The sequence below is a fragment of the Myotis daubentonii genome, chromosome 12 (genome assembly GCF_963259705.1).
Source record: "Myotis daubentonii chromosome 12, mMyoDau2.1, whole genome shotgun sequence".
Lineage (NCBI taxonomy): Eukaryota > Metazoa > Chordata > Mammalia > Chiroptera > Vespertilionidae > Myotis > Myotis daubentonii.
This window is the reverse complement of record NC_081851.1, coordinates 34898355-34916827: the sequence shown is the minus strand read 5'-3', so window position 1 is coordinate 34916827 and position 18473 is coordinate 34898355. Positions and strand designations below refer to the sequence as shown.

Here is an 18473-nt window from a genome sequence, read left to right as displayed (position 1 = left end):
ATGTAGGTAGTCCTGATGATAGCCTAGATTAGGCTTTTATCAGTGGGAACGGAAAGGAAGGGCTGTATATGAATTTCAAAGGAAAGCACAATAGGAGGGAGTAAGGAGCTTGGGTGGAGAGCCTGTCTTCCAGCCTGGTGGACTTAAGGTGGCTGCAGCAAAGGCAGGTGCAGTTGGCCAGAAGGCTGAAATGGTGGGGCTGGAGCACCAGTGTCAGAACCAGGGGTGAAGGTCTCAGAGTTTTCTGGGTGGATGTAGTAGATGGAGCTATTGAAATGGATGAAACCTGAGCAGATGGAGACAGAGAGAAAACTGAAGTCTGGACTCTAAAGAATGCTCACAGTCGAAAGTGGAAGAAGAAAAGTCAGTGGAGGAAAAAAACATAAGCAGTCACTTGCAAGTCCAAAGATGTAGAATGAGACAGTATTATATAAGGAAACCAAAAAAGGGACATTTCAAGAAATAGTTGGTGATCAACGAAGTAAAACATGTCCAAGATTTCTGGATAATGGACACTGGATACTGACGCTTCCTGAGAAGGTCGGTGTAGTGAAGCCAGCTTGCAGTGGGTTAAAAGAATAAAGAATGAGGAAATGGAGGCAGTGGGTGTGGGCATGAAAAGAAAACAATCTTCCATGAAGAGTCAGGCAAAGACTTTGCCTAGATAACAGCGATCTAAGACAGTTGGGGTAGGAAGAGCTAAGTTAATGAAAGAAATGATGACACAGGAGTGGGGGGACCATCCCAAGGGAAGGCTACTATACCAATAGCAGGAAGGAAGGGAAGGCACAGAAGCACAGGCTGGGCACGTGCCCTCTTCTTGTGAAGGTACAGGCTTGAAAACTTGAAGAGTTGGGGGCCACATGCATGTAGAATATGGCGAGATGAACCCAAAGCAGTGTGTATGGGAGGTGGAGGTGCTGACCACAGAGTCTCCATCTTCAACCTAACCTAGCAGGAACCACCCTTCTGAGAGAACCAGGGAATCCGCAAAGTGAAGGCAAGCAGAGGAATTCCTAGGACTGTGGCTGACAGACTGAAAGCCCTTGTTCTTGAAGTGGGGCACTGGAAAAAAAGTTTTAACTCCATAGAAGATGTGTATGTACTACTGGTTTATGGCCATTCTCCTCAAAGGATCAGTTAGGCCATCTCTGGGTGGCAGTGCCATCTGTGCTGACCTTAAAAGGCAGGATGTAGAGTAAGCAGGTCTACAGGTCTGTACCTATGCTGACTTTTTCTTCATTGATTCACTCCTTGATGCATTCCATTGATGCATTTATTCAGCTTGTTTGGAGATACACTAGTGCCACACTCTTCTCAGAGGCCCACCCCCTAGAGTGGGAAAGGGACCGGCAAACTCATAACCTGCAGGTCAGTCCCCCTCAGAGGCTTTATGTATGTATTTTAAAATTTTTTATTTATTGATTTTAGAGGAAGAGAGAAAAGGAGAGTAGGAAGGAGAGAGGAAGGGAAGGAAGGAGGGGGGGAGGAGTGGAGGGAGGCAGGAAGGGAGGGGGGAGAGAGAGAGAGAGAGAGAGAGAGAGAGAGAGAGAGAGAGAATGAATGAGAATCTAACCAACTGAGCTACCCAGCCAGGGCCAAAGGCTTATTTAGTTTGCTGCCTCCTTAGCCTCTCTGTTCACATCTGGGGGGATCAGCCACGCTATTTCAGAAGGTTTTGCCTGAATAGCAGGTTTCACGTGCCCTAGGAGCCCCATCCCTCTATTGTTGAAAAGGTTGCTTGTGCTTTTGTGAATGGCTAGGGGAGGTGATGTCTGTCTTTTTCACCAAGATAAGAACACACCTGCCAAATTTGCAGGCCCCCACCCCCCCAAGTCCCCTTTCAGAAGAGGTGGTTGACAGGGTAGGGTAAGGGCTGGAAGAATGGGATGATGGGTGTGAACAAGGTTGGGAAAGAATGTTAGTATTAATGCCCACTGCTCCCTCCCCCAGCCTTCAAACTGAGGCTTCTGAGAACAGAGGGGCTGGTGGCTTTGGTGGGGAGAGAGCCCACTCCCTTTTTCTCTTCTTTATTTTCCTGCCCAGATGCCCAAATATCATTCCTCCGTTCCCTAGAGAGAAAGGACCCATCACCCTGCCCCAGGCACCAGTCTGCCAGCCCATCTGCTGGGGAGAAAGAAGGGGCAGCGCCTTTCCCAGAAGATCCCGAAGAAGCAACTGGAAGATTCCGCGCTCCTAGGGAGACCCATCCACTAGGCTTAGAAGGAGAAGGCACGCTGGCTCCCATGGAGCACCAGGCAGCCTGGAACGGGGCACGGAGTGGGCTGGGGTCGAGGAGCTCGGTTGGCACATCGGGGTGGGGCCCTTTGGCCACCACGTGTCCCAGGCGGGCCAAGCTGCTCGTCGGTGCCAACCCGCCCGCGGGATGTTAAGAAGCCCCCCCCACCCCCCTGCGCCCAGTCTCACCGGCTTGGAGGCGCCAGGGCCCCCCCGGGGCCGGGCCGGGCGGGGGAAGGTAATGTAATTCCGCCCCAGCTAACCCGATTATGGCGGCCTGCACCGGGCCGGGCGGCGGCAGAGGCGGGTCTACGGCGCAAGGGCCCGCCCGGCCAGGGGTCCCATCCTGGGGAAGGACGCCGAGTTCACGCACTCCCAGCTCCTGGGTCCCGGGCCAGAGGTCATGAGGTCACCAAACCGCTTTGGTCTTTGCCCACCTCGCTTCTCTGACGCGCTCCAGGCACAGTGTCCTGCGCTTGGGTAGGTGGAGCGTCCATGGGAAATGAGGCGGCTGGTCCTCTGAAGGCTTCAGTGTCTCCCGTGGAAATTTCGACCTCCCGCCGGGGGGTGGGGTGGGAGAGTGTGAGACGAGACTTCCTAGGCGCAGAGTCCCCGCTGTCGGGGGCAGAAGAGGCAGCCCCAAACTCACACCGGCCTGAGCTGGCCCGAGTTCAGCCGCGAGTCCGCTTTACACCCAGTTCAGAAAATCGAAATTCTAAGAAACACCAGGGCACCCATTGCTGGCGCTCCCGAAAGGAGCGGGGGGCCTCGGGAAGAGGCCAGGAGGAGCCCCAGGACACCGGCCCAGGGTGGCTGCTCCCCGCCCGAGCCCACCAGCTGCGCGCGGCCGCCGCTCCCCACACCTGTTCCCTTCCCGGGCCTGCCCGGGCCCGCGCCGGTCCCCAGCTGCTGCCCTTCGCATCCTGGAACCCACAACGAGATTTGGTCTTGGCGGGCACGTAGGCGGGGGGCACAACGAATCCGGGAGTCGGCAGGCAGGACCCATCGGGAGGCGCAGAGTGCGGGGTGTGGGAAGAGACACCCGCGAGGAACCCCCGGGCGGAGGCCGGCGAGGACGGAGTCGCCGCGCGCATCTCGGCTGACTCAGCGCGCAGCCGCCCCGGCCCTCGCCCCTCCCGGACTGAGCTGGGTGCCTAACACCCCGGCCACCTCCTCACCCCACCCCCGCCATCCCCATCGGTCAGTCTCCCCCTCCCTGGGCGCAAACAGGCGCCTCTTCCCCTTTAACGGGCCGGCCCCGCCCCTGCCCTACCCCCAGCCCCGCTGCCCACCGGAGGCAGATCTGTCAGTCACTGCCCCAGCCCGAGCCCGAGCCGGCCACCCTCTCCACCCCGGACGCGGGCAGAGGCCCGGCAGCCCAGCGTCCATCTGCGCTTCAGAGTCGGAAGGGCGCTCCTGGGACCCTGGTCGGTCGCGCTCCCCCGGGATGCGAGTTCCTGCACCGACGCCCCGCAGAGGCCGGCATGGGCGCGGCTACTGCCCGTGCACTGGGATGAAGCTGTCCCGGGGGCCCCGGCGTCCCGCCGCGGCCAGCTCCGCGGGCCCCTGAGGCCGCCGCCCTGAGCGCTCCCCCGCCGGGCGCCCGGAGCCGCCTGGGGCGCCCTCCAAACCGCCGACCCTCCTGCGGTCCCCCCGAACCCGGGCCCATGGAGCCGGCGGTGCTGGCCTCGCACCACCTCCCGCACCACGAGCCAATCAGCTTCGGCATCGATCAGATCCTGAGCTGCCCGGAGTCCACCGGGAGCGGCCTAGGCCCGGGTCGCGCGGGCCAGGGCCCCGGGGAGAGCGCGGCGTTCTCGGGGGGATTTCACGGAGCCTCGAGCTACGGTCCCTCTGGCGCGCTGGGCCCGCTCCCCGGCAGCTCCGGCCTGGGCCCGGGCGGCGTGATCCGCGTCCCCGCGCACCGCCCGCTGCCGGTGCCGCCGCCCGCGGGAAGCGCGCCTGCGGTGCCCGGCCCCTCGGGCTTGGGCGGCACCGGGGCCCTGGCGGGGCTCACCTTCCCTTGGATGGACAGCGGCCGCCGCTTCGCCAAGGACCGGCTCACGGGTGAGGATGCCCAGCCCCTCCGCCGTGTGGTCCCGCAAGGACTGGGTTTCCGCATCTCTGACCGTTGGGATCCAGACCCGGGTGCCTTTCCTGCGCCTCCCTCAGATCCTTTCAGGGGGTTCCCTCCCAACTACGTGTCTTGGTCCCGATGCTGAGGGCATGGGAGGTGAGCTGCCGTCGATGCCCGCGCCCTTCTCTGCAGGCCACTGCCCACGCCGCGGGGACAGCAGGAGGAAGTGATGGGGACCATGCTCCCTCCCGCAGGGCCGCTCCTCCCGAGTCCGTCCCTGCCGGAGGCCTCTGCCGGTGCGGGGCGACCTGGGGGCACCAGAACTCGGCCGTCCCGCCAACCCTGCCCCGCTCTTTCTTCCTCCCGCAGCCGCGCTCTCCCCCTTCTCCGGGACGCGCCGCATCGGCCATCCTTACCAGAACCGGACCCCGCCGAAGCGGAAGAAGCCGCGCACGTCCTTCTCGCGCTCCCAGGTGCTGGAGCTGGAGCGGCGCTTCCTGCGCCAGAAATACCTGGCCTCGGCGGAGAGGGCGGCGCTGGCCAAGGCCCTGCGCATGACGGACGCTCAGGTCAAGACGTGGTTCCAGAACCGGCGCACCAAGTGGCGGTGAGGCGCGGGGCGGGGAGGGGCCGCGGGCCGGACCCACTGGCGGCGAGGCGCGGGGCGGGCGCGGGCCGGCCTCGCTGACCCCGCATCTCCGCCCGTCCAGGCGCCAGACGGCGGAGGAGCGCGAGGCGGAGCGGCACCGCGCGGGCCGACTGCTCCTGCACCTGCAGCAGGACGCGCTGCCGCGGCCGCTGCGGCCGCCGCTGCCCCCAGACCCGCTCTGCCTGCACAACTCGTCGCTCTTCGCGTTGCAGAACTTGCAGCCCTGGGCCGAGGACAACAAGGTGGCTTCGGTGTCCGGGCTCGCGTCGGTGGTGTGAGCTCCGCCTGCCTGGCTGGCCGAAAGCTTTCCCGGACCGAGGCGCTGCGTGGAGCGCGGGGCCCCAGGGCTGTGGGCGCGCGGCCGCCCTCGCCGTGGTCCTGCAGCAGCGCAGCGCGCGAGGAGGAGCCGGCCTTGAGCTCTCTCTCCTCGAGGGCTCCTCGGCCGCGGCCGGCTCCCAGGCCCACGTGGCCTGCTAGCCCCGCAAGCAGACACTCGGCCTTTCCCGCCGTTTTCCGCCTGGATTGTCCCACGGCTGCTGGAACCTGAGGGGCCGACTGGGCGGGACCTTCAGTACAGTAGCCAATGAGGTGCGGAGAGGGGGCGGGCCGGCCAATGGGAGTTGCTTCCCCTAGGGACTCCGGGGGTCTTCTGCAGGTAGGTGGGACTTGCGGAGCCAGAGCAGGTAAAAGGTGATGCTGCGATGGGGGCAGCCCGCACTGGCTGGGTGGGTACCAAAGGTGTGATGGGAGGAAAATGCCAATGACAGCGGCGTAATGGAAGAGGTGCTGGAGAAGGAGTCTGACTGTGACAGCAACCAGAGGGTTATCCATGTTGGGCATCACATCTTTCTACTGTAAAATAATCGCTAAGGATTCTTCCTGTTGAGCCTCATGTTGTTCGTGTGTGTTCAAACTGCTGACTACATTCCTGACAAGGCGCTTGGGTGGCAGGGGAGACAGATAACTTCTTTCATCTTTCACTTGGTGAAAGAGAAAATCTAGGAACACTAATCCCGTTGGGACAGAGGAGAGAGGAGGAAGCAGGGGACAAAGTTAATGGACCCAGTGGAGTTAGGATGAGCGGAACTTTGCAAATAATTAGAAAGTGATAGATCTAAGAAGAATCGCAGATAACTCCAAGGTTAGGAATGTAGAGGATCAGGATATCAATGGTGTTGTGGATGATGGAGAAATTGGGAAGATAGTACCAAGATAAACTCTACAGGAAAAACTCAATGCTAGACCCAGAAAGAATAAATTCTGGCAAAGTACCCTTGGGGGAAGTCAGTTGACATCCACATAGAAGTGGAGATAGAGTGATGACAGAAACTCCAAAAGAGGAAACTATCAAGAGAAGGCAGAGTTCTAAGGACTAAGTCTTTTTTCCCTCCAGATTCTACAAACACATTTACAATGTGCAAGGAATGGAGGTCATCAAAGTTAGTAGTCCAAGGGAAGGAAAGGGAAAGGAGTACCCAGCTGGAAAGAAAGGAAAGCATGATGTCCCTGAAGTTGTTAAAGACTTTAGCTTGTAGCTGGGCCAGGGGCTGCTGGGAAGTTTTACATGGAAAGTTGAGAGTTTGGGGATGGTTGCAATAGTCTTGAGGTTTAAGAAGGAGCAGGATTTAAGTTGTATGAGGACAAAAGGGAAGATTTTGTCTGATTCCTTTGGCATCCCAATTCTTTCCTGGCGGTAGGAGCAGTATAATAGAGGCAAGTGAGCTTCAGGCAGGGTGAGGCCAACTGTAGTCAAACTAATCATGTTCTGTATTAGTGACAGCTAGGTCAGCCATAGCACAAAGTCTTGACCAGAAGTGGGAGCCTGGCAAAGGGATATTGCTTGAGGAGTTGGCCCTGAGTCTTTGATACTATGTCATCTTTTTATTTTTAAAATATATATATTTTTTACAGAGAGGAAGGGAGAGAGATAGTTAGAAACATCAATGAGAGAGAAACATGATCAGCCACCTCCTGCACATCCCCCACTGGGGATGTGCCCGCAACCAAGGCACATGCCCCTGACCGGAATCGAACCTGGGACCCTTCAGTCCGCAGGCGATGCTGAGCCAAACCGGTTTCGGCCTGTGTCATCTTTAACTCTTTGTTTTTATAAATGTTATTATGGATTTTTAGAGAGAGAGGGAGGGAGAGGGATAGAAACATCAATGACAGAGGAACATCATGGATCAACTGCCTCTTGAATAGTCCCTACTGGAGGAGGATCAAGGCTACAACCTGGGCATGTACCCTGACTGGGAATTTAACCAACAACCTCTTGGTTCCTGGGTTGATGCTCAAATACTTAGCCACATTAGCCGGGATACCTCATGTTGTATATGCTGCTGCAGAACCAACCTCAAAGTTGGCACTATAGAAAAAGAATTTTTGTAGCTCAAAAGGAAGCACAAGAATAGTTTAGCTTAAGTTGAGGATATGGGGGCATGTCAGTCCCTCTCCAATAAATAGAAGGCTAAGGAAAGGGTCCTACCCTATGTAGATTGTGGCTTACCTGATTCCTTTTATTCCAAGCCCAACACTTCTTTGATTTGAGAGAGGGGGGGTGGTGGGGGAGAGAGAGGTTGGTTGATTTGTTGTTCCACTTATTTGTGCGTGCATTGTTGATTCTTATATGTGCTCTGACCGGGGATCAAACCCACAACCTTGGCATACTGGGACGAAGCTTTAATCACTTGAGCTACGTGGCCAGGGCCCCAGCCTACCAATCCTTGAGACTCAGATTCCAAGATTTATATTTGATCTTAAACTTTTGGCTTTAAAAAAAAAAATGGTTTAATTAATTTCAGAGAGGAAGGGAGAGGGAGAGATAGAAACGTCAATGATGAGAGAGAAACATGGACCCGCTGCCTCCTGCACGCCCCCCACTGGGGACCAAGCCTACAACCCAGGCATATGCCCTTGACGGGAATCAAACCTAGGACTTTTCAGTCTGCAGGCTGACACTTTATCCACTGAGCCAAACCAGCCAGGCTCGGCTTTTTTCTTTTTTAAGATTTTATTTCTTAAATTATTTTTTTATTGATTTCAGAGAGGAAGGGAGAGGGAGAGATAGAAACATCAATGATGAGAGAGAATCACTGATTGGCTCCCTCCTGCCTGCCCCCTACTGGGGACAAAGTCTGCAACCTGGGCACATACCCTGACTGGAAATCGAACTTAGGTCTACGCTCAACCTCTAAGCCACACCCGCGGGGCAACTTCCGGCTTTTAAATCTGGCTGGTTGCCTTGGTGCCAGAGTAAGGAAGTATTGAATACAATGAGATGAGATCTGCTCCATTCCTCAGGCAGGTCACTGCAGGACACAGGCATCTCTAAATTCTTGGGTGGAGGAGGATTCACTCTCTGTTGAAGAATCTGTCATTTCTTCCCTCAGCTGGTTCAGGAAGTCTCTGCTTTCACTGGGAGGCAGGTTACTCAGGAAGTATGGAGGGGCCAACTCCACCAGCCTGACACAGAGAGTCAGAATTAGATGATTTCTATATACGCTCTCATAAAGCATATTTTTAAACTTCTTACTATCCCTTCCACAAACCTTGTCTTCTCAAATCATGTTACTACAGACCACTATGATTCCCTCTTCTTCTTAAGGCTCTCTAACTAACTCCCCAGCCATATTTTTGGCCCCGGGAAGAGGAATGGCAGTGTAGGAGGGGTGTCATGGAACTCACATCTGTGGTTGAATCTCAGAAACAATGGAAAGGCAGTTGTCTTTGGAAATGGAGAAACTGTGGTAAATCACCCACGGTGGGGGCCTGGCTGGAGCCCGGCGGCTTCGGTAGCAGCAGGATGGGGAGAGCTGGGCCACATGCTTATGCGTTAGGAGCAGGTAATTTCCAGTCCCATCCGTGTCTTGGGCCACCTCATTGAAAGGCAAAGATATTGAAGGAATAAGTTATAGAGAAGAGGCAGACAGTAGAAAAAAAGTAAGGGGAGATAAGGAATTAGTAAGGGTGATGAGAGCATTAAAGTAAAGCATTTCCTCTAGATGTTATAGTTCCTCCACACCAAAAGCTCCTTGTACCCCAAAGGAAGTTTCTGCTGGTTCTATAGAATCCTCTGAATGGCCATCTGGGCCCCAGTTTTCAGAGATGGCATGCCCATCTTTGGTCTGACTTCCAATCCTTTCATGACCCCGACTCTTTCCCCTAACCTTAAGGAAGTATCCAGACACCAGTGCTTTCTGAAGGTCTCTGCGATTCTTCTCAGAGCCAAAGGCTGGTTGGGACAAGGGAAGTTCAATTCGTTGCATAAGTTCTAGGAGTTCTCCTCGAAGTTTCTGGGCTTGGCACAGTGCTGCCCAGCTTAGACCCCGAGCCTGGCACCAAGCCTTGTCTGCTCCACCTAGGAGAGGAAAGGGACCAGCTACAACTAAGGCCTTTAAGACCCCTGAAAGAACCAAACCCTTGGCCAAAGGGCCTCCTCCTCCTAGGCATAGAGATCTGTCAGCCGGTTGCACACCACTTGTGGAATATCTGGGATTCTGTAAGACAATGCAGAGTGGGCCACTCACTCTGTAGAAAGGCTTCATACACCTGGATCAGAGAACTGTGGTCACCGTCCGCATGCTCCAGGGCCCGGCGTAAAGCAGCTTCCTCTGCACAGAGTGGAGGACGGGTAAACCCGGGGGCAGCTGCAGGCAGGAGAGAGGAAGGATGTTTGGGGGAATGCGAAAGGATAGCAGAACAGGTGGAAAGGTACAAGGGTAGAAATGTCACTTTGGGGACTTAATTCAAAAGATATTGATAACTTCTAAGTGCTATGCACTTTATTAGACATTGAAGGTAAATGAAAGACAGTCTCTGTCCTCAAGGAGTCTGGTGGGAGACAAGTGAACAAACTTGATGAGCAAGATACGTGTGTGGGCCAATATTTGAAGGTTGAGTAGGAATTAGCTCAGTGGCAAAGGCCTGGAGAGAGGATTCTGGACTGTGGGCACAGCAAGTTAGTAGCATGGCATGTTTGGAGAACTGCAAGCGCCTAGTGTGGGTGGTTGGAATGGCGTGCATGGCAGTTACAGGGGATAAAGCTGGGGAGGTAGGTAAATGAGTTTACAGTCTGTCTAGAAGGTAAAAAATAGCTGTTGAAGAGTTTTTAAGTAAGAGAGTTCCTGTGTTTGAAGAAGTTCAAAATTCACATGACTAATTAGGAGGCTACTGAAGGAGTCCAGCTGAGCACTGACAGAACCTGACATTGAGTATGGAGAATAGCAGATTAATTAAAATAATACTTAAGAGATAAAAATGAAAGAAACCAGAGATAGATTAGTCTAAAATGAGGGTAATGGAGCTGCGGAGATGATGGTATCATTTTGTGGTGAGAAGGTCATTTAAGAAAGTGTTCAAGTTTAGTTCTGGCTTGAAGTACTGAGGGCTGTTCTGGTAGACACGCCCATCAGGAGTTAAACATATAAATCTAAGATTCAGAAGAATGGCATTGACAGGGAGATACAAGGTTTGCATATTTTAAGTGTGAGGGTATCCCTTCAGAGCATGGGTGTGGATGAACTTGCTTAGAGAGTTCAGGGAATGAGAAGACACAAAGGGCAAGAATACAAAACCCTGAGGTCCAACTTACAGTGGATGAGCAGAAGATGAAGCGCCCAAGTAAGACATTAAGGGAATGGTAGGGAGGTAGGATGAGAACCAGGAGGAGTGGTCACAGAAGTTTAGTGGGGCACTTTCAAGGTAGGAGTGGCCAACATTCTGTAGTGTCAAAGGGTCATGAATGAGCCCTAGCCGATTTGGCTCAGTGGACAGAGCGTCGGCCTAGGGACTGAAGAGTCCCAGGTTTGATTCCGGTCAAGGGCACATGCCCGGGTTGTGGGTTCGATCCCCAGTAGGGGGCATGCAGGAGGCAGCCGATCAATGATTCTCTCATCATTGATGTTTCTCTCTCTCTCCCTCTCGCTCTCCCTTCCTCTCTGAAAAAAGAGGGGGAAAAAAGGTCATGAATGAGAGCTCAAAAGTGTTCACTGGGTTAGATCTTCAGGAGGTCACTGGTGAGCTGAAAGCTGTCTCAGTGTGGTGGTGGACCTGAATCTGGAGTGTGGTAGGTGAGGAATACACTAGATGGAATAGGGTAGAGATTAGACCATCTAGCTGAAGAGGAGTACAGGGTTGAAGAAGAGGGGGGAAGAGTTTGAGTAATAACAGATAGAAGAGATTCAAGCATGTTGAGAGGAAGAACCAGCAGAAGGAAAAAGGCTAAAGAGACAGAAGAGCGATAACTGATGAAACCTGGTTCTGTAGGCATCGCGTGGTAGAAACTGGAGCTCGGGGGAAAGGGCTAGCCTTTGGAGCACCAAAACACCAAGGGGAAGGACTGAAGTAGCCACAGGAGCCAGGGAGAGAGGTGAGTTATACCAGTGAGCATGGCAGCAAGGGTGAGCATCTCATCCACACATTCAAACTCGCATGAAGCCAGCAGGGCTTTGGCCAACTCAGGGGGCAGAGGGAACTCTGATAGGATGACACCTAAGTCTGACAGGTGTCCGTTGTCATCCAGGGCTGCCAGGTAGTCTAAGTCTTCCAGGGCCTGCATCAGTGCTTCTGGAGCTGGGGAGGAAACAGGGCTTATAGCGCAGAGGACCTCAGAGCCTGTGGCCAGACGGCAGGACTTGGGCAGGAGGAGTGCTCACCAGGCCGGTCCAGGAAGTGACACTCCCCTGGCTCTGCAATCTGTCTCCTTTTTATCAGTAATACCAGGGGGCTCAGATTTTCCTCACACACCCTGGGTTGGGGCAGTGGGGTAGCTTCTAGTTCTTGGAAGGACTTAGGATACAGGCAGAGGCAGGATCCTGAGGGGAAAAAGACCTGGGAAAGAAGACCACTGTAGATTTCTCGGGGCTTGCGTGTCAGTGACTTTCATGGGCGATGTCAGGGAGGGCAAAGGCTCTTACCTGGAGGGGCCCCTCTTGCCCGTAGTTGTCTTGCCTTTGCCTGACACTTGCTGATTGGTCTCAACACTTGGGATTCTGCTCGGATCTGAGGATTGTACACCTGTCACCGCCCGCCAACCAAGGTCAAGACAGATTAGAGTGGGCCATTCATATCTTTAGCCTCCACAACCCCTCATCTTTGTCACTCACACTTCGAAGCTCCAGTCCTGAGTCAATGACATGTCGAATGGAAGGGAGGGAGAAGGAGAAGTCAGCCAGCCAGTGAGTGACCACAATCTTTCGGGCACCCGAGTCTGTGTCTTCATACACAGCCTGAACAGCTTGACCATGGCCTGGGTGAAGGGGCAGCACCCGTGGTGGAGGTCCTTGGATTGCCAAGGTCCCTACCTCCCTGGACAAGGATTCACAGCACAGGGAAATTTCCTGAGGAGAGGGTTGGGGTATTAGGGCACTTCTTACCTCTTTTGGGTCACAGACCTCTTTGAAAAACTGATGAAAGCTATGGCCCTTCACTCTGAAAAAATGCACATACTCATAAAAGTTGGGGAGTGTTATAATTTCAGGAATTCATTGAACCACTAATCTCTGCATTTGATGGAATAACAAAGAGGGTAGTAGACATCTTTACCCTGAAATCCTTGAGTGTTTCCCCAGGACCCCAACAGAGAGCGAATATTACAACTCCAGTGTTCCTAACAAGCAGTGCTCCCGTTCCCAGGACAGGAAGGTGGCATAAGGAGCACCTCCTTTTGCAGCCCGTTTTTTTACCTCCTCACTGGGCAGGTACACTAGCACGTCTCCTGAAGCCTCCTTTCGACACAATTCAAGCACAGCTTGGCAGGCAGCTTCCACTCGATCAGGAGGGACAGTGTCCCTGTAGGTGGGAGTGGGACACCTGCCAGGCCCTCTGGGTACACGTACAATAGGAGGATTGCCCCAGAAGGCTTGGAGCTTAGGTTCAAGGGCTGGGTCAGTGACCACCACCACTTTGGGGTCCCCTGGAAGGTTTCCCAGCCTGGCATCTCGCAGCAGCCCCTGGAGCAAGTCTGAGGCCACTGACCGCTCTTGAGCCTCATCCAGTACCAGCACATCCCAGGCTCCAGTGCCCCGGGTTGAGGCCACCTCCTGAAGAAGCAGCCTGTCCCAGCAAAACCTGTTGACATTGGCAGTGGGCAGGAGTCAGTGTGGATATTGGCCAGCCTGTCCAGGGGAGTTTCTACCCAGGGAGCCTAGATTTTGATAGTTAAGGTCAGAAAAAGACTGTGACTGAATTCCTTAACAGTGACCCACAACCTTACTGACTGGTGACACTTTGTTCAGAAGCTGTACCCCAGCTGGGAAAGTCAGACTTTTGTAATGAGTGTGAGGATGAATGTGAGGTCCAGGCTAGGATTAAAGAGTCTAATTCAGCAATGCATAGTGCATGCTTTAAAGGGCGAGCTGGGCTGAGAGGGTATGGTGAGGTGTCAGAGGGCTGGGCCTGCTCCTATTGCGTGAGGGGAATTGGATTTGAATCAGGCCTGGAAGAAGCCTCACCTGAGCAGGGTTTGGGGCCCAGTGCAATCCTCCTGGGGGATGCTGTATCCAACCTCATGACCCAGGGTCAGGTCCATCTCATCAGCAACCTGCAGGGCCAGGCTCAGGGCTGCCAGAGGGTAGGGCTGAGTGACAGTTACCTGGCATCCCCTGGCCAGTGCAAACTCTGCACACCACTGAGGGATCTGGGGTAGGGAAGGACAACCAGTCAGCAAGACACAGGACTTCAGTCGGAAGGGCTAGGGGAGCTATGGCCTTATTTGGGGGCATACACTGGTCTTTTACCACCCGGGGGCCAGCTTAACCTGACTCCTTTGCCTACCTCCCCCATAACCCCTGGCAGTCCAATCCCCCTATGCCCAAGGAAGGGCCAATTTCCTAGCCTCTCCCCTTGTCTCTCCCAGAATCTACCCCCACCTGGGTGCTCTTGCCAGAGCCAGGCTCTCCAGACACAATCACCACTCCACTGGGGCTACTCTCCAATTGCTCCAAGAAGACAAAGCGAGCAGCCCAGATGGGCAAGGCTCGGCGCTGCTCAAGCAGGTCGTAGTAGTGGGAAGAGAAGGGAAGCCCGTCAAAGGGGTTCACAGCCAGTTCAGACTCCCCAGGGCTCAGGCCAGACTCTTCTGTCAGGCCAAGAAGCCGAGAGGCCATGATAGCTCACCGCAGTACCTACAGAAGGCAGGGCAGTCATTAAGGCCTCATACCATCTTTGCACCTCAGCCCTGATCCCCAACCTTTTACCCTCAGCTGGTAATGCACTGAGGTCCATCCTTCCAAGAACATTTTTAAAAAAATCACCACCTGAGGATATTTTTCCACCGATTTTTGAAGAAACATTGATATGAGAGCCATATTGATTGGTTGTTGAATCTGCAACCCAGGTGCCTTTGATCAGGAATCAAACCCGAGGCTCTTTGGTGTCCAGGGCCCTCACTAACCACTGAGAACACCTGTCAGGACTGTGTGTGTCTGTTTTTTCAATCCTTACCTGAGGATGTTTATTGATTTGGGGGGCTGGGTGGGAGAGGGAGAGAGATCAGTCAGTTGCCTCCCATATGCACAAATGGGTGGAATGAACCTGCAATCTAGATATGTACCCTGACCAGGAACTGAACCCTCCACCTATCCGTATATGGAGGTATACGGGGTAATGCTCCAACCAACTGAACCACCCAGCCAGGTCCTTCCCAGCACTTCTTGGCTGCCAGGAAATAGTGGAGACCTAAGTCTCCAAGTAAAGGACTATCAGAAGTGGATTATCCTGAAGCAGGTAGTAAAAATCCTGTGACTAACACAGGAGCCCTCAGGGCAAGCAGAGACCCGGGGGAAGGACCCCAAGGGAAAAGGATAAAGAATAAAAGGAGGGGAGTAGGGCCACAGGATCCTGGAATCAAACCTGCTTGCAGCTCTGAGACGTGTCAGGACGGCAGCCAGTTCCAGAACCACACAGCCAGTTCCCACCAACCTTGACCAGCATGAAGTACAAAGGTCAGTTCCGGCTCCACCCTGGGGCTTGGCTCAAATACAATTCTAGACACTTCTGGGGTGGAGCCATTTGCTCCGCCTTATTTAACCTAGTCAGGAGCCTATGGAAAACAGACTCCAGCTATCACACTGGGCGTATGAACTCTATATAAACTATGTTCAGTGAAAGGCATCCTGGGACTTGTAGTTTTGCAGCTGTTTCTTCACAAACCTGGGCTGAACACCCCAGCTGTGTTCAGTTGCTGTTGGGTCTTCAGTTCAGTTACACTTCCTTAACATCATTCATTTCTTGACATGAGGAGGCGATTTCAGACAGTTCCATTCTGACCACCCCCCACAAACCTACAAAGACGACCTCATCCCCGTTCCACCCACACGAGGAAAAAGGAACCTGTTCAGGATGCTTTTTAGACCCAGAGAGGCAACAGAGACCTTGAGTGAAAGCCCTGAATTTAATGTGATACTGGGGGGAGCCATCTCTCCCTTTCTACCACCCACCCATCCGGCCTGTTGAGTTGGGTGAGGGCTGCCCCCAGGCTCCGTCCTGCGGCTCTGGGTGCCATCGTGTGCTCAGTCAGCCTCCTGGGCCTGTCTTTCTGTGAATCTCCTGTGGGACACAGGGGGGAGACAGCGTGTGGGCTTTGCCATATTAACTCCATAATTAGCTCCCTTCTTCAACCTGCCCCTTCCTACCCATTATTCTCTAAGCCCCTCACCTTCTTGCATATTCATATAGTGCTTGCTTGCGCTCCTGTAGGCTTTCTTGCCGGGCCCAGGAGGACTTGGCAAATGTTAGGGCTGTGGGCTGAGGGGTCACCGGGCCAGAGCTGGGGAACTGAGGTGATCACAATGTCAGAGGGCTTGCGAAGTCATCATCATTAAACCTGCATCGAATGCCTACTTTGCAAGAGAGGCACTGTGCTAGGGTCTCAGGATCAAAACAGAGACATCAGGGAAAGGGAGTATGCAGACTGCCCCACCCACCCCAGGACTTGGGTCTGACCATTTCCTGGGTCTCACCTTGGGGGCAGAGGCTGTGGGAAGGGCCTGGGTCCCCTCAGTGATGTCTTCAGGTATGAAAGCTACAGCTCCCTCAAGTAAATTGGTGATAGTCAAGTCTACACATCCAGTCCTGGCTGGGGAGAAGGGAAGAGAGGAGAAGGGGCCTGTTTCCCTGCTCACCTTTCCCCCTTTTCACCCACTTTTCCTCTCTGTGTTTTCCTGTGTGGGGCTACCCTTTCCCATACCGAGATCTCTCTGGATGACGCCCAGTGGCACATGGGGTAAAACCTCCTTGACTCTTTGAGCCAGAGTTGCCAGCTGCACATCAGGAGAAGGGCCAGGGGAGGGGGGAAAAGAAGACTGGGCTGCAAAAAAGAAATCCAAAATACGGTGAGTGGAGACGGGGAGGAAGGAAAGACTGACGGGCACAGGAAGAGGGAGGACATCACAATGAGCTGAAGGAAAACAAAAAGCTCGGTGTACAGGGACCACACACCTGACTGGGGGTGCAATCTGGCATGTCTTTGTCGCTTCATGTGCTCTGCTTTGTCTGCGGGGGTGAGTCGTGTCCCTGTCTGGCCCAGTTCTTTGGCCACCAGCTAGGGAGAATCGGAAGGTTGGGAGTGTCAAGGTCTCAAGCCTTCGTCCCTCTCCACCTGAGGAAAGACCCCGACTCCACCCTGCCTGTGTACCCTACCACCTGTTGTACACGGAGGGCGAACTCCTCATTCCCCTCCCCTAGCTGGCGATGAACAGGACGGAGCCACCTGCAAAAAACAATCCAGGGCCATGTTGGGGGCACCTGCTGATACCTCTTTTCCTGGGATAGTGGTGGTGAGGGCGGGGAGAGAGTAAATTCTTTGTATGCCCCTCTGGTGGAACCTTGCTATTAAAAGATCTGCAAGTGGACAGGGCAGAGGCAACTACTTTCTTGACCTTGAGGTGAACTTTTCCCAGCCACCAAAAAATGAGGACAATACCTTACTTGGTACACCGTGAAAGGGACAAAAAGTGACCACAACAGTTCTGACACCCAGGAGGCATCTGACACCGTCTGAGAGGAAGGCACGAAGTGAGATCCAAGTCAGGGCCGGGAGTGGGAAACTCTCCCCCACGCCCCAAGGACTCCCTATGCAACATGCACTCACCACAGAGACTAGGGGTCTCTGGACTCGAAGGGTAAGAGGCTGTACCACATCCTGGATAGAAAATGGCCAGGAACTGGAAGGAAGAGAGAACAGAATGGGACTCCAGCCAGCCCAGCCGGCAGCTCATACCTGACTCAAAACAGGAACTGTCACACTGCCCACGTGGATACTTGGGGACTAACGGGACTGGGGTAAGAGCCGAAAGTGGACAGGAAGGAAATGAACGAAGAATGGAGGGGGTTAGGGCTGAAGAAGGTCGTGAAAACCCAAGGGCCCTCAAGCTTGACTACCAAGACATGTGGAGGCCAATACCTGTGCTCACCCACCTGAAGCGCAGGAGCCCCTCCCGGCCATTGGTGGCCTCTTCCTCGGGGAAGAGCAGCAGAGGGGTTGGGGGAAGCCTCGTGGAAGCACAGAATCTCTTGAGTGACTCCACCAACTCCCCCCGCCCATCCATCTCCAGGAAGCCCCGAGACCAGCACACAAAGCTGGGGGGGCTATTGAGTAGAGGCTGGGAACAGGGGAGAGAGAAGGCAAGAAGAATGTTGTGAAGTGACAAAACTGACAAATGGGGGGCGGGGGGAGAAACGGGGTTCGGGGTGCGGCTCAGTATCTGGTGGCGTCCCAGGCAACACCGGGCGGGCAGAGGGTGGCCTGGCGCTGGGCCCCTCCCCCCCGGCACTGCCCCGGGAGTTCTGGCTTCGCCCCACTCACGGTGCTGCAGCTGGTGAGCAGGTTGACTATGTTGTGATCGAAAGGCGTCACGTGGTTGGAAATGAGGACCCGGACGCGGTGATCGCGGAGTCCCGAGTCCTCCTGCCGGGCCACGAGCCCCAGCACCGCACACATGGTCCGCACCACGAACCTGCGGGCGCAGGCGATCGTGACGGCACTGCTCGGGCCGAACCTGGCCCAGACCCTCCCCGAGCGCCCGGGTCGGAACCTGCGAAGGACGCTGTCCGGCAGCGCGCAGCTGACTAGGAAGACGTGGATCCCAAGGAAGAGGCGCAGGACGAGGAGGCAGAACCCGACGGGCGCGTAGAGCAGCAGCGCGAGGAGCAGGAAGCCGTCACCCGGGAGCCTGGGGGCGAGAGGCGGGATGATCGGGCGCCGAGGGCCGAGGGAGCGCGGGCGCCGGTGTCTCCCCGCGGGCGTTCTTACCGGTGCGAGTCAAAGAGTCGCTCCGGCCCCGGCGCTTGGGGAGGGTCCATCGCGGTTGCTTTAGGGGTGTCCGGCCGCCGCCGCCGCCGCCATCTTCGCGACCCGCCGCAGGGGCTCCTGGGAAGGCGGAGTCTCCGGGCGTCGGCCCTGGGTGCCAGGACCCGAAATCCTCCTGCGCCCCGGAAGGGCTAGCCGCCCCAGCATGCCTCGCGGGCCCTGGGGCCGCCCCAGCGCTCGCGTGCCGCAGGGACTACAAT

At 55.0% G+C, this 18473-nt stretch overlaps 3 protein-coding genes across 10 annotated transcripts; 1 reads left to right on the top strand and 2 right to left on the bottom strand.

The window, feature by feature from the left end:
- The first annotated feature begins 3557 nt into the window (after window positions 1-3557).
- TLX2 (T cell leukemia homeobox 2) lies at window positions 3558-5842 on the top strand. The gene is made up of 3 exons (XM_059659358.1): window positions 3558-4305; window positions 4685-4922; window positions 5026-5842. Exons 1-3 carry the CDS (start codon window positions 3906-3908, stop codon window positions 5240-5242), a joined length of 855 nt encoding a protein of 284 aa, XP_059515341.1. The 5' UTR covers window positions 3558-3905; the 3' UTR covers window positions 5243-5842.
- Window positions 5843-7958: 2116 nt separating this feature from the next.
- On the bottom strand, window positions 7959-15198 carry DQX1 (DEAQ-box RNA dependent ATPase 1). Of its 5 annotated transcripts, XM_059659343.1 has the most exons (12): window positions 14817-15198; window positions 13835-14089; window positions 13418-13602; window positions 12650-13034; window positions 12071-12304; window positions 11882-11981; window positions 11621-11779; window positions 11346-11537; window positions 9494-9613; window positions 9134-9324; window positions 8652-8842; window positions 7959-8429 (listed from the first exon to the last, which is right to left on the bottom strand). In XM_059659343.1, exons 2-12 carry the CDS (start codon window positions 14069-14071, stop codon window positions 8273-8275), a joined length of 2151 nt encoding a protein of 716 aa, XP_059515326.1. In that variant the 5' UTR covers window positions 14072-14089; window positions 14817-15198; the 3' UTR covers window positions 7959-8272. The 5 variants fall into 5 exon arrangements, with proteins under 5 accessions (XP_059515326.1, XP_059515328.1, XP_059515325.1 ...); XM_059659345.1 differs by lacking the exon at window positions 13835-14089; XM_059659342.1 differs by lacking the exon at window positions 14817-15198 and having other exon boundaries at window positions 13835-14090.
- Window positions 15199-15338: 140 nt separating this feature from the next.
- AUP1 (AUP1 lipid droplet regulating VLDL assembly factor) lies at window positions 15339-18409 on the bottom strand. 4 transcript variants are annotated; one of them, XM_059659349.1, is made up of 12 exons: window positions 18217-18400; window positions 17999-18136; window positions 17770-17920; window positions 17382-17566; window positions 17056-17128; window positions 16888-16961; window positions 16608-16674; window positions 16404-16506; window positions 16153-16272; window positions 15926-16041; window positions 15622-15740; window positions 15339-15512 (listed from the first exon to the last, which is right to left on the bottom strand). In XM_059659349.1, the coding sequence occupies exons 1-12, from the start codon at window positions 18264-18266 to the stop codon at window positions 15476-15478; spliced, it is 1233 nt and encodes a 410-aa protein (XP_059515332.1). In that variant the 5' UTR covers window positions 18267-18400; the 3' UTR covers window positions 15339-15475. The 4 variants fall into 4 exon arrangements, with proteins under 4 accessions (XP_059515332.1, XP_059515334.1, XP_059515333.1 ...); XM_059659351.1 differs by lacking the exon at window positions 16153-16272 and having other exon boundaries at window positions 18217-18404; XM_059659350.1 differs by lacking the exon at window positions 15339-15512 and having other exon boundaries at window positions 15667-15802; window positions 18217-18404.
- Between the last annotated feature and the right edge of the window lie 64 nt (window positions 18410-18473).